At 40.8% G+C, this 15,649-nt stretch overlaps 1 protein-coding gene across 1 annotated transcript in view; it reads left to right on the forward strand.

Annotated features, from left to right (window-relative positions):
* The window catches only part of LOC126470664 (sorting nexin lst-4), a 98,795-nt gene that overhangs the window by 13,912 nt on the left and 69,234 nt on the right, over window positions 1-15,649 (forward strand). Inside the window, exon 3 of the mRNA XM_050098658.1 lies at window positions 11,511-11,657. Within this exon, the coding sequence (XP_049954615.1) occupies window positions 11,511-11,657 (147 nt within the window). The remainder of the gene's footprint in view (window positions 1-11,510; window positions 11,658-15,649) is intronic.

A 15,649-nucleotide genomic window follows, 5' to 3' on the forward strand; every position in this document is an offset into this window, starting at 1 on the left:
TGATTTATGCTGATGGCTCCATGGTTGCTGGCCGCACTGGTTTTGCTTACACCTATGCGCAATGCACAGAACTTCGTTCCTTGCCCGATGGCTGAAGTGTTTTTACAGCAGAATTGGTAGCAATCTTGCGTGCACTGGACCACATCCGCGCATGCTCAGGACTTTCCTTCACTATCTGTAGGGACTCATTGAACGGTTTGCATGCTATCAGCCAGTGCTTCTGTCGGTCATCGCTATCCAGGGCTCCCTTTCTCTCCTTGATCAACATGGATGCTTGGTGGTTTTCATTTGGACCCCAGGCCATGTTGAGATTCCTGGCAATGAACTTGCCGATCGACTGGCTAAGTTAGCTACTACCAGGCCATCTCTTGCTATTGGTATTCCGGAAATAGACATTCGCTCGGCGTTACATCATCAGGTTTTGGGCCTTTGGGATGCAGAATGGCACACTCTTTCTTCGCCGAACAAGCTCAGGGCGATTAAGTATTCTACAACTCTGTGGTGGTCCTCCTCCTGGGCCTCTCATAAGGCCTCTGTCGTCCTATGCCGGCTCCGCATCGGTCGTACTTTAGGTTGCCTCACGATTATCTCCTCAGTCGTGAGGACCCCCCTATCAGTCGTTGTGAATTGATGGTGACTGTGGCTCACATCTTATTGTACTACTCCAACTTGGCCACCCTGTGATGGACTTTTAGCTTTTTAGACTCGCTATCGCTGGTGTTGGCTGACAATGCCTCAGCGGCGGATCTCATTTTACGTTTTATTCGTGATGGGGGTTTTTATCGCTTTATTTAAGGGAGGCACCTTCCACCTTATTGGTGAGTGGAGGAGATGGTAGGCCCTCTTTCTCCCCCATTCACCCCGACTGGATTGGCTTCAAGTGGGCTTGGTGGTTCACCTCTGCATTCACCCTCTACCTTCCCAGTCCTTTCCTTATGGGGTATGTTATTTCTTGAGCGTCTCTCTTGTCTCCTGTGCTTCTTCCTTCATGCCACTTTCATTAGTCACTTTCGTTCCCTCACCTCTTCTTCCATCCTTTCCCTTCCTTCCCTGTCGATAGTTTATAATTTTATGGATATTGTAGTTCCCTCTTTTCATGTGGGATTTTATCAGTTTTAGTTAATCTAAGGTTGGAGGGACTGATGACCACATACGTAGTTTGGTCCCTTCTCCAAGCAACCAACCCAGCCTCTGTGGTTGCCCAGATCTTGTAGGCTGAGAGGTTTCCTCTGAAACATAGTTTATTAAATTGGCTTCTACAGTAGAAATGTAAACAAACTTTAATACAACCAAATATGTTGCAATGTGTAAGAGAATGACTGCAGATAGTGTGAAGAAAATCAATAGACCAGGGAATTTTAAAACCTTGTATTGACCTGCAGTATGTCCACATTGCCTATTATCTAAAGCAGTGTTCAAACTGTCAAAAGTTGAGAGACATTGCTAGTGCATGCTGAAGTAAATGTAGTTTGCAGAAGTTAGGCTAAACTTCACACTTCACCTGTCTTTGCCACCAGCACAAGTAATGTCAGTGTTTTCTCAGAGAGCCTTGATTTGGAGTAGACAGTTTTTCTTAAAAGAATGAGGCAGGACAAAAATTTGAATCCTATGAAGAGGCCAGGTAAACAGAACACCAAACATAGACTTAACACACTTTTTCATCAGTTAGTGGACTATTGTCACCACAGGCTGAATGACATGAGTAGTCAGTTCATGATGAAAAAATAATTTAACAATGCATAACATCCTTCATCTATATATGTGCATGCTTAACTTATAGCATATGCTGTTTGGCTTTCAAACACAAACTAGTGTTTGGGTTTATTTGGCTCTGAAAAACTTCTTGAGTTAAGCAGAAATTCCTTTTGTGAAAGTTATACAAGGGATCCAACACAACCTGCTACATTAGTTCATTTACTGAAAAGATCTGTGACACAAATTTAGGTTCTCAACACACAAGAGTACACATTTAAGCACACCAAAATTTCTCAGCAATACGTGTGTGTCCTCTTGTGGCATCTGTTTAGAGGTGGTGATAAATAACCTGCACTTAATTTACCACTTCCACATCTGGTTCAGTCTTTGAATGAACAGTTACAATATGTCTATAAAATAATGCCTAAACAATATTATGAAAAGGATAGTTGCTACTCACCATGTAGCGGAGATGGTGAGTCGCAGGTAAGCACAACAAAAAGACTGTCACAAAATGAGGTTTTGGCCAACAAGGCCTTTGTCGAAAAAATACAACAGACAAAGGCCTTGTTGGCCAAAAGTTCATGTCGTGGCAGTCTTTTTGTTGTGCCTATCTACGGCTCGGCATCTCTATTATATGGTGAGTAGCAACTATCCGTTTCATAATATTGTTACATTGCATCCTGGATTTTCCATTGTTTGATACACGCGTAAACGTTAAGACGCCATCTAGAACTGGCTGGACCACAATATTGTTGACACGTTTTGCTGCTGGTGTACGCTTTCAAAACATTAGGAAATGCTTTATTCTTAGTGAATTGCTGGAAGGCAGTTAGGGATAAGTTAGTGAGACGTGTTGTGGTTTAAAGGCAGCACATCAATAGAATAGCTGCAGCCTCACAGGTTGAGAGTGTTACAGCGTGCTCAATTAATGTATAGCAGCCATAGCATCCATTACCTGTGCTGCTGCAACTAAAGTTGTGGAATTAAAACAATGAAGGCTTTCATAGCTATTGTTTATTTCTTTCAAAATTTGAGCTAAGAGGCCAAGTTTGATGCAGAAAATTATTCACTGATGGATCCTCTCTGTCTGCTGGGAACATTTTCAGAGGTGAAAAACTAGCAGCTGAGTAGGAAGTTCTGTTAATAAAACCATTATGAGCTGAACAGAGGGAACTCTCATGGGAAGCCCAATGCATAACACTTTTCTGACAGGTGACACCATTTTGAACTACAGGTAATTGATCACTGGAATTCTTTTTTGTGCAATCGGTTTCAGTATTTTATTTTACACTCTCTGCCTTTCTGATAAAATTATTTATAAATTTGTTGCCTCTCCATAAGTATGCAGTATAATGCTTTTCTAGTGTTGTACAATTTCATTTCATGTTCTCTAGATTGTAAAGTATGATGAATCACAGATGACTTTGCACAAGAGTAGTTCTATGTATGATTGCTTGTAATTGAGAATTGTCACCTGTCACTCAATACTATGATAATTTTGGTGCGTACTCACTCTACTGTGACCATAAATGTGTCCTAAAAGTAAGTCTAAATTAAGGTGTGGTGCAATTGTGTTAAGCAGAGAAATGTGGCCACCACTCTCTTTCAGCTGTGTTGAAAGTCAACGAGGGAACAGTTGGCAGATCACATGCTTCGTAAAAATAAGAGGAAGCAGTTTTCAAATCCAAATGTTAGTATGAAGGTTAAATGTACACAGTATTCGAAAAAAAGGCTGTTTAATGACAAAGTTAACAAGATAGGCAACATAGTAATAGGAATAATGTTGTGGCATATGATAACTTAGTCAGAATTACAAGGCAGACTAATGTGAAATGTGTGTAACCTGTGATCATGACACTTTTCAATAACTACGTAAACTGTTCAGAAAATAGATCCAAGATTCATGTCACAATGGTATTGTTTGCTTCACCAACTCGCAGATAAACTGTCACCTCTCAAAATAATCAAGATCTCAGACTACCTTACATACTACTGTCACTACATTCCCCATTCAAAAAAAGTAATAAAAATGTGTTGAAGCTATGGCAGCAAAATTTTAAGGGTACTACAGATGATGTGTGAAGAGAAATGAGCTGTTCAAAGTTAGTTATTCAAAACATCATCATCTCTTTCTTTACTTCTCATTGAATATTTAAAATTAGCCTTTCATTGGCTGCTGGCATGTTGTCAACCAATGTATTCTAAAGGAAAAAAGTTCTTGTCTGATACTGCTCTTGTTTTGGACTTTTAGTTCAGACAGTGGCTTCAAAATCAGCCATGGCCAATCAGAATCTAGCCATTAGATAAGCAAAAGAAAGTTTGGCATTGATTCTTAACATTAAACACACCAGCCATATGTGTGTGTGAAAGCTGGAATCAACTTTGTTGTACACATTACCCTTGAACTGCAGGTTTGGTTTATGTTTAGGCATCTGTACTTGCAATTGAAGGGAAGCCTTTAAAAAATTTAATGAGGTCCAGTTTGCTCTATGATAAAGAATCATTGTACAATATTAAGGAAATATAGAATTTCTTGACAATTTCTATTTGGTTTAATAATTAAATATGGGTAAATGCAAGAGGATGCCCAGTATAAAAGAAAGAAACCGGTAGTATCAATTTGTGTAGCAGCAGACAGCTGGTGCTTCTTCCATTGTTAAAATGATTAAGGGTAACACTAAGAAGCAATACAAACTGGGATGAACTTATAAAAACCAGTAGCAAGGAATGAAAATGGAAGACACAGGCTTGTTGGAAGAGTTCTGGGAAAGCATGGTGCATCTAAAAGGCAAATCCAATACAAGATGCTAGTGTGACCAAATTTAGGATACTGACAGTGTTTGAAGTCCTTGCAAGTAGGCATGGCACCAGACATCAAATAAATTCAGAGATGTGCCGCTAGAGTGGGGAAAAGTCCTGTTGCCCATATGAAAATGTTGGAGAGGTGCTCATGAAAATGAAATTGGGATCATTGGAGAAAGATAACATAGTTACCAGGAAATCCTGTTGTGGTAAATTTCAACAACTGGTATTCGATGAAGACTGTATGACATTTCTGCCACCACAATCATATACACTCCTGGAAATTGAAATAAGAACACCGTGAATTCATTGTCCCAGGAAGGGGAAACTTTATTGACACATTCCTGGGGTCAGATACATCACATGATCACACTGACAGAACCACAGGCACATAGACACAGGCAACAGAGCATACACAATGTCGGCACTAGTACAGTGATATCCACCTTTCGCAGCAATGCAGGCTGCTATTCTCCCATGGAGACGATCGTAGAGATGCTGGATGTAGTTCTGTGGAACGGCTTGCCATGCCATTTCCACCTGGCGCCTCAGTTGGACCAGCGTTCGTGCTGGACGTGCAGACCGCGTGAGACGACGCTTCATCCAGTCCCAAACATGCTCAATGGGGGACATATCCGGAGATCTTGCTGGCCAGGGTAGTTGACTTACACCTTCTAGAGCACGTTGGGTGGCACGGGATACATGCGGACGTGCATTGTCCTGTTGGAACAGCAAGTTCCCTTGCCGGCCTAGGAATGGTAGAACGATGGGTTCGATGACGGTTTGGATGTACCGTGCACTATTCAGTGTCCCCTCGACGATCACCAGTGGTGTACGGCCAGTGTAGGAGATCACTCCCCACACCATGATGCCGGGTGTTGGCCCTGTGTGCCTCGGACGTATGCAGTCCTGATTGTGGCGCTCACCTGCACGGCGCCAAACACGCATACGACCATCATTGGCACCAAGGCAGAAGCGACTCTCATCGCTGAAGACGACAGGTCTCCATTCGTCCCTCCATTCACGCCTGTCGCGACACCACTGGAGGCGGGCTGCACGATGTTGGGGCGTGAGCGGAAGATGGCCTAACGGTGTGCGGGACCATAGCCCAGCTTCATGGAGACGGTTGCGAATGGTCCTCGCTGATACCCCAGGAGCAACAGTGTCCCTAATTTGCTGGGAAGTGGCGGTGCGGTCCCCTACGGCACTGCGTAGGATCCTACGGTCTTGGCGTGCATCAGTGCGTCGCTGCGGTCCGGTCCCAGGTCGACGGGCACGTGCACCTTCCGCCGACCACTGGCGACAACATCGATGTACTGTGGAGACCTCACGCCCCACGTGTTGAGCAATTCGGCGGTACGTCCACCCGGCCTCCCACATGCCCACTATACGCCCTCGCTCAAAGTCCGTCAACTGCACATATGGTTCATGTCCACGCTGTCGCGGCATGCTACCAGTGTTAAAGACTGCGATGGAGCTCCGTATGCCACGGCAAACTGGCTGACACTGACGGTGGCGGTGCACAAATGCTGCGCAGCTAGCGCCATTCGATGGCCAAAACCGCGGTTCCTGGTGTGTCCGCTGTGCCGTGCGTGTGATCATTGCTTGTACAGCCCTCTCGCAGTGTCCGGAGCAAGTATGGTGTGTCTGACACACGGGCGTCAATGTGTTCTTTTTTCCATTTCCAGGAGTGTATGTCACACACAGATCATGAGAAAATGATCAAAGATTAGGGTATTTATAGAGGCATGTTTTTCCTCTAATTGACTGTATGAACAGAATGGGTCAGCAAATTACTAATAGAATTGGAAAGTATCCTCGGCCCTGCACTGCACGCCGTCTTGTGGCTCATATGTGTAGATGTAGAAAATTAAGAGATGATGATGATGATGATGAAAGTTGCTGGGAATAAGGATTGTATTTCTTATTGTTCATATTGTTGCATTGCACTGTCAATTTGAGTAGGAAAATGTACTCAAAAGGGTGATTACCATACTTAACTGAAAACTTTACCATACAAGAAGCATATTGAAGGTTTTTTTTTTTTTTTCTTTTGTCAGGTTAGGATGTGCAATGCCATTTGTAGGCAAATTGTCAAGAAGTAGCTTCATCTCCCAATGATTGTATGAGTGTTACTGAGTAATACTCATATGGTGTCCCCAAATAAAGATGTGACTTTATTTATTTTTATTTAAATGTCATCTTTCATATGGAATGAAATAAAGTATTCCCCATTCGTGAAAAATTTTCATTGCCCGTTTCTTCAGCATCATGAATCCCCATCTGTCCATCCAGATTAAATTTCCTCTGCCTTTCTGATGAGTACGGGATGGTCCATGTGAAATGGACTCATCCTTGTCCTGGGAGAGCTTTTGCTGCTTCGCCAGTGACGTTGTAGCTGATGAGATGATAAACTAACCTCTTTTCCTTTACCAGCCACACAATAGTAACTCGTCAGGAACTAAGTGTTATTTTATAATGGAGATATATGTATGCACAAACTTTTAACAATTTTGTTGCCTCTGAATTATGACCAAAAGGAACTGCAGTTAACTTATGAGATTCATGGTTCTGAAATTGGTGAGTAATTACACATGATACACCATTGGATATAAACATTAGAAACAAAGCTTCAGTAGATACTGTAAAATTCCTTAATGGAAAGAGCTGGCATGGGAATTACTTTTGTGTATTATAGTTCTATAAGGACATTGTTTCTTTGCTAGTGAACTAAACCTGTAACTGATATGTCAATGACACTCCCTATTTTAAGATGTTTGAAGTTATTCATCAAGAGCACATCAGATGGGATTTGTGGTATAGCCCCATACAAAGCATCTAATTCAACTGTCTTCTCCCCCCCCCCCCCCCCCCCCCCCAAACAATGGGACCAGGTCAAATCAGATCAGGTGAAGTTTAGTGTAGCAGTCACTAACATTCAAATCTGGAATGAAATTAGTATCCTCTGTGAACATTCATGTAGTCCCATTTCAACTGTGAAAAGTACCCCCACCAAGGTTTTTTAGTTTAAAAGAATTGCAGAAAAAATTGCTTCTGTAGTGTGGAAGCTAACATGTCAATAAGTTGTGAGTGAAAACAAAAGAGAACTTGGACAGCTCTGGGGTGCGGAGTATTGCAGAGAACAAAAAGTTCCACCTCCCTTTCTCAGCACTGCCAGTGTACACCTGTGTTTTGTCGTTTTGCAAAAGCAGGTCTGATCCTTCTTGAGAGTCAAACTTGAACCATGTAATGAACCTATAGTAGCAAAGTGCAGTGTACAAAGCATTTGGTAATGGCTACTGTAGTTGTTCATTGAGGTTGACAGTTAGTAAAGGCATGATCTCTGCCATTATCTTACTCAACCATAGTCTTACCCTTTCACCTCTGCCACAATTGCCATGTGCAAATGTAAAACGGGTTGTTTGTTGCTCTATAGTTTCCATCACTATGTATTAACTGAGGTATTGGCATGTTCTTCGAAGTTATGAGTGACATGAAAGACACTGGAAGAGATTAGATTTGATCATTATAGTGAATTATTTCTTTCTGAATTACTTTTCTACCATATCAGCATTTGAATTCAGCACAAAAATCTGCTCTGTAAGAATCAACATAATTTTGAAGGAAAAAAAAAACCCTCATTAACCTCAGCTTAGTCTTAGTCATCCATGAGGTACAAATAATTGTAAATAGCAGTGCTCAGCTGTTACCGTATTCCTTAATTCCTGAAGGTCATTTTTCCCTCGTTCTGTTTGGGAGTGGAACAGGGAGAGAAGACGCTAGATATGGTACGAGGTATCCTCAGCCATGCACCGTTGTGGTGGATTGCAGAGTATGTAGGTGGATGTAGATGTAGGTTTAATATAAATTTCTACACTTTCACCTAATGGACACAATAAAAGTTTACAGGATGTTGTATGTGCTCTGTGGTAGAGACTACTTACGAACAAAAACTTGTCATGTTGTTAGCAAGTGTAAATTGTCAGATGTAAAAGTAGCATCAGAACCCAAAAGGAATGTTATAGTTATTGTTTGTAACATACCTATGTATGACCTGATGGTTAGTATCTGAAGATCCAGTAGACTATTTGTAAATGATAATGTTGTATTTAGGGAAGTCACTACATCAGAAAATTTTAGCATATTGTACATAAATAGACAGGAATACCCATGATTGTTTAATTACGTGATTGACAATCAACCATTAGGAACAGTGTCACAATCGTAAATAGTGTGGAGGGGTTTGTCCAGGAAGATATAAAGTGGAATGACCTAACAAGTGAAGCAAATTCGACAGTCAGATGCATTGGAAAAGTCTTGCAGAAATGTATTTCACCCACAAAAGAGAGCTTAAAAATTCTTGTTAAATGATTGAGTTCTCCTTGTCAGTTTGGAATGTGTGGTTGTTACATTTAATAGAGAAATTTCAAAGATGAGTTAAGCAATTTATTTGTTATACCCACTTTGTGCAAAATGACTCTCACAGGATAAACAGAGAAATTTGAAGTTGTGTGGAAGCTTATTAATTGTCATTCTGCTTATGCATGCTCATCAACCTGTGCACACTATGAGGTGGCTTGTGGAGTATAGATCTATGATGCTGTCTTCATTCTTTGTCAGTTGAAAATTTGGGTAAGATAGTAGAAAGCTTTAAATTGATGATACTTGGCCCAAGAAAATTGTGGTCATATGTAAAATACTAAGGAAGTCTGAGGCTTCCATTCAATCCCATGTTGATTAGATTGGTGAGGCAGTTTAACAAAATGATAGCTGAAGTTTTAGAGTCCATGTTCAAGAAATTGTTCACACAGGAGACTCAAACATCCCATCATTCGACAGTCAGACTGACTCCCGTATGGCATCCCTGGCATAGAGAAACAGCTGAAAGATTTGAAAGCAAATAAATCATCAGATCTGGATGGAATCCCAGTTTGTTTTTACAAAGAGTACTCTACAGTATTGGCCCCTTACCTAGCTTGCATTTATCGTGAATCTCTCACCCAGCACAAAATTCCAGTCAACTGGAAAAAAGTGCAGGTGATTCTTGTATATAAGAAGGATAAAAGAACAGACCCACAAAATTACACACCAATATCCATAACTTCGGTTTGCTGCAGAATCCTTGAACATATTCTCATTTCGAATATAGTAAACTTTCATGAGACTGAAAAGCTTCTGTCCACGAATCAGCATGGATTTAGAAAGCATCACTCGTGCGAAACTCAGCTTGCCCTTTTCTCACATGATATACTGCAAACTTTGGATGAAGGGCAACAGGCTGATTCCATATTTCTAAATTTCTGGATAGCATTTGAAACAGTGCCTCATTGCAGGCTGTTAACAGTGGTACGAGCATCTGGAGTAAGTTCAGAGAAATGAGCGAGACTCGAAGACGAGATTAAGTTATAGAACCCAGTATGTTGTCCTTGACAGGGAGTGTTCATCAGAGACAAGGATAATGCCAGGAGCGCCCAAGGGAAATGTGATAGGACATATAATTTGGTGGGCAGCAATCTGTGGTTGTTTGCTGATAATGCCGTGGTGTATGGTAAGATGTCGACTTTGACTGTAGAAAGATAAAAGGTGGCTTACACAAAATTTCTAGTTGGTGTGATGAATGGCAGCTAGCTCCAGATGTGCAAAGATGTAAGTTAATGTGGATGGGTGGGAAGAACAAACCTGTAATGTTCAGACACAGTATTAATAGTGTCCCGCTTGACAGAATGAAGTTGTTCAAATATCTGGGTGTAACTTTGCAAAGCAATATATAATGGAACGAGCATGTGAGAACTGTGGTAGCAAAGATGAATGGTTGACCTTGGCTTATTGGGAAAATTTTAGGAAAGTGTGGTTTACATGTATAGGGGACCACATATAGGACACTTGTGACCTATTTTTGAGTACTGCTAGAGTGTTTGGGATCTAACCAGGTCGGATTGAAGGAAGACATTGAAGCAGTTCAGAGATGGGCTGCTAGATTTGCTACCAGTAGGTTTGAACAACATGCAAGTGTTATGGAGGTGCTTCGGGAACTCAAATGGGAATCCCTGGAAGGAAGGTGACGTTCTTTTCGAGGAACAATAATGACAAAATTTAGAGAATCTGCATTTGAAGCTGAATGCTGAATAGTTCTACTGCCGCCAATGTACATTGCACGTAAGGACCACAAAGGTGAGATACGAGAAATTAGGGTTCATTTGGAGTCATATAGGTAGTCTTTTTCCCTCTCTCTATTTGTGAGTTGAACGGGGGAGGGAATGACTAGTAGCGGTAATGGTAGCCTCCACAATGCACTGCACCGTATCTTGTGGAGTATATATGTATATGTAGAAGAAAGCTATCTACTGTATGTATATGCCCCTTATAATGTGGAAAATAGCTTTTAACATGTTTGCTTCATCAAAATTTGTTGAGCATTTTCTGCATGTTGTGGAAGAGGATACTTCAATGAGTTATTATATGGCATAATTTTGTTTTAATTTGAAAGTCAATACTGAATTAAGTTCGAAAAGATTGTTTTGGATTTCCAGCTGTGTCACTTCAATACTTCACCTGTGTAATCACAATTAGGTACTGTGGGTGAAGGATTTCAGTGTGCATTGTGAGGAAGGCTTGGAAATCTCGTAGTAAATTTCATCTGTATCCTTTAGGTACAGATCATGTAATGAGCAAACTGTCATTTTATTGGGTATTATCACAGATAATGGATGCTTCCGTACCTTACCCAAGTGTCATTATGAGGAGGATGGATTCATACAGTCATCTTGGGATTAAAATTTGTGTGTGGTGTTTCATTCTAGTACTTTTCAGTTGCAGAAATGTGTAATGGGTAAATGTTCAGCTGTATTACTGTGGAGAATAGCATAAAAACACAGCCCATATGCCCATTGTGATAAAATTCAGTCATCTTTTAAGGAAATTTAAACGCTGGCCGGCTGGCTACTGTCAGTTGTTTGCAACTATAATCTGTTGTAGGTTTCACGTGCATCTAAAACTTACTTTTGTGACAGGAGGTAAAAGCTAGTCAGCCGCCATCTGAGCCACCACCACCACTACCAGAAGGATTTGGAGATGCACCACAGGTACCAGCTGTGTCAGACTGGGGAGTGGATCATAACGCTTGGGGACCACAAACGGGGGAAACTGCAGCAAATCAGGCAAGTAGAATCAGTTACCTGTGTTCTTACTTGAAATGGGCTCCTTACCAGTTAGTAAAGATATGGTTTTTTCAAAGTATTTGATTTTCAGGTAATAAGATGCTCTAGTATGCAGCCTATAAATAATATTTAACTATTTGGCAGGTGAAAATTATGCCATGGTGGAACTTTATTTTGGAGCATTGTCTTTCATGTGCTTCACACTACCAACAGTAATCGGGATGTAGCACACTGCTTAAAGATTTTATATCATTAGAGTGAATCTAGATATTTGATATTGCTGACAAAATTTGTATGTATCTGTTCAGTTTGATATGAAAAACTTCCTGATAAACTGCAAGATCACATGTACCTTCTCAGGATTCACTTTTTTTGATACAGTTGCCAGAGGTAAACCATACTATAATGTACTTGCAATGTACATAGGGAAGGTTTCACAATAGGATACACATAGCAGTAAGATCTATGGGGTAATTTAATGTGGTTAGAAACGTGTTCCAACAAGAGTATTGCAGAAGTTGGGTGGGGACATAGGAGTCTACATTGGGTCTTGAAAGTGTGTCTCTCTTTCATATAATTTCATCTGCGTAGCTGTGTGATGTGAAACCAGTTCTTTTAATGTAAAAGCAGTTTTGATTTCTGTTACACTTAATGAATGAATTTGTCAGTACAGATGTTTACAGTCTCCCAGATTGTAACTGGGAGAGCATATAAATTGAGAGCTAGTGATTGTGGAAATGGAGATACCCTCTGGGTGTGTGAATATTTGCTTGAAAAGAAATAATGTTGGATTTTGGAAAAGGTAGTTTGTTGGCAATGTTAGTCAAACTGTTCGAGAAGATGTTCATGTTCGCTACATGGGTCTGCCTGTCCTGGGACTCGGAGAGAGCTCCCTCTAGATAAATTAAGGTGGTCTTGTAAGAGGAAGCCATTCTTTTTCCCTTGGCTGTATAAATTAACTCATTTCTTTTTGTAGTTAGACACATGTCAAAGTAGGATTCACATGCTTCAGTATTTACAACCTTCGTGGCTTTATACACTGTAGGCTTTTATGAATGGTGTTTATTTCTGTTAAATTTCTAGGTTGAGAAGCTGTGTTCAATGTGTAAAACTATTCCCTTATGTTTTGTCTCAGACTGTGGAGGTAAAATGACAACTGCATCAAGGGCTTGAGCAGCCCCTTCATTTATAGTACTGTATAGTAGGCACCTCCATTTGTCGTGTTATGCCGACTGCGTGGTTATCTCTGGATGGTGTCGTCATTCTCTATTAAAAGTAACGGATTGTCATTCTGTTGGCACAAAGTTGACATCGATATTTCGTCTAACTTAACACTTTGTCTGGTAGGGGCCTTCTAGTTAACCAGATTTGTGCTGACTGTGACCTCAATGACGATACTCATACCCACTTCAGTGCGGCTCATAGCATGATATAATAATCTCTTCCCCCAGTCTTGTGGCTTCATGGTATTGGTCACTCACTACACAATCTTTGTGACAGTGACCACTTTACAGTGATATAGTTGCTTCCATGCCATCACCAGGTGGACTTGACTACCTCATTGGATGCTTCAGAGAGTCAACTGGCAGTTGTATGCATCTGCTGTTTCCTTCACTCAGTCTGTCAGATTGCAACGATGTCTCCCATGTGATCACTCGTGCACCAGAATTGCTAATTCCCATTTCTACAGATCCCATACGCTGCAGGCCGATGCCGTGGTGGACCAGACACATTGCAGTAGCTGTTCGTGATTGCCAAAGTGGCCTGCAGCGTTTTAAGCAATATCCTTCACAGGCAAATATTGTCACTTTAAATGAATTTGTGCTAAGGCTCATTGCCTAATGAAATGCGGTGGGGAGTGCTGTGTCTCCTCCCTGGAAGTGTGTGCCTCGTGGGCCAGGCTCCACAGTGCTCTTGTCTGCCAATGATAAACAACTATTCTGGGTCTTGTCCTTCAGGTTGGTCTTTATACCAATAAATCAGACCATGCTGAACACCTTATGACCCACTTTGCAACATCTTTAGCATCCTCTTCTTATCTGTGTGACTTTCTTCTGCAAAAATGATAAGTTAAAGACATTCCCCTGTTTCACTCTCTGCCAAGTCAAATCTTATAATGAATTTCTCACTGACTGGAAACTGCTTAAACTTCATCCTGCAACATGGTCCCAAGTCGTATGTCTCTAGATAGCTACCGACCCATTAGCCTCCCAAATGTGCTACGCAAACTGCTTGAAAGGATGGTTGGTTGCAGTTTCCCTGATGTGTGGTTTGTGGAACGGTTGATTGACAACTGACCATCTGGTCCAGTTGGAAATGGCAATCAGACAGGCTTTCTCTAAATATCAACACTTCATTGCAGTTTTTTTTGCACCTACATAAGGCATACAACACTGCATGGTGCCATCACATTTTACTTACCCTCCATGACCGGGGCTTTTGAGGCTCCCTATCGATTTTTGTCAGTTCTTATCCCATCGGCTGTTCCAGGTTTCAGTTGGTACTTTGCTCAGCTCCCATAGGGATCTGCCCTGACAAGAAGGCCTCAGAAATGGCCAACTGATTCAGCTCATTTGTCAGGTAACTTTTGTACACCTAAACTGAGACTGAGATATTTTGGCACACCACCACCCCACTTTTGAGAAAACCACCCCTGAAGCTCATGATGTGCAGTGTACTCAGAATTGATGGGTTTGATAGATAATTCAAAACTGAACATTTTTCATAACATATGTTGGGTCTGCAAACACACTTTTTTCCTGGAAATTGAGGAAAGAAACTCTGACTGCCACTTGTGGACCCCTGTTGTAAACACTGTTCAGTGCGAGCACCACTGGTGTAGTGACAAAGGACTTTGACTGGGGGAGCAGAGAATGTGTGTTTGAATCTCAAATGTACTTCTTTTCATTTGTGTTTTTTGCATTTAAAAATTGATGGGAATAGGTGGTTTAGTAAGGCAAGCAAATCAATAACGAATAACAACACAGATGGCAAACAAAATTAAAATCCTGGTTATTTTATAATGATCCATTCACTCACCATGTTAAGTCCTTATTGATCTTTCAACAGCTGAATGGGTGGTACTTTCCAGGTAAACATTCGAAGCAAATATACTTGTGACACCAAGAATATCTAAAGAATGAAATCTTCACTCAACTACGTCATTCCTTATGACAATTCGGCAGAAAGCAAACTTGGTTTACATTTAAAAATATTTCTTTTCTGGCAATTTTGTTACGTAACATGCATACAATAAAATCACCCAAGAAATTGGTGCTGAATGATAATGAATTATGCTATGAATCATTATTGCATTGGTGTTGTGGTGCAATTCTCACTGTTTTTTTGAGAAGCACATTGCAATTTTGGAGCCTCAAAATAGTTTTTTTACATGGTGATAGACACACGTCACATGGCTGTCACACAACTGGCAGCAATACTTTTACCATCCATGTTGGTTGACCCATGTTGTCTATAAAGAAGGTATCATACATAAGAGTATTAGTTTGTCCACCCCAGGAACCTAATGAGAGACAAAACTTACCAGCAATATATGTTTTTACAACGTTCTCAAGATAAGTTTTGGAAATTCAATTTGTCGATTTCCCAGATTTAGAACAAGTTGTGTAAACATTTTTTAACAAGTCGGTTAAACAATTGATCTCTTCTATAACCTGAGGACCAAATTTTATCATTTTGATTCTTGTAACTATAAGAAAACTTTAGGCAACAATTTTCCAGGAGCTGTGATGAAATATTGTGCCATGTATGAATGTTTTTGTATACTACCAAGTGCAACAAGGATTCGTTTTTCTCCCTTATGTGGTAATGTCCATCAAATGTTTGTCCAATACTCACATTCTGTGTGGTCAATGTTTTATCACGTCATCACAATTAAAACTGTAATAAGTGACACAGTGTGCATGCTGACAAGTGCTGCCATTTTCTGTATAGCTTTGATATTTTCTTCTTCCTTCTGTGGGACTCACTTT

This window comes from Schistocerca serialis, chromosome 3 (assembly GCF_023864345.2).
Source record: "Schistocerca serialis cubense isolate TAMUIC-IGC-003099 chromosome 3, iqSchSeri2.2, whole genome shotgun sequence".
In the NCBI taxonomy this organism is placed as follows: domain Eukaryota; kingdom Metazoa; phylum Arthropoda; class Insecta; order Orthoptera; family Acrididae; genus Schistocerca; species Schistocerca serialis.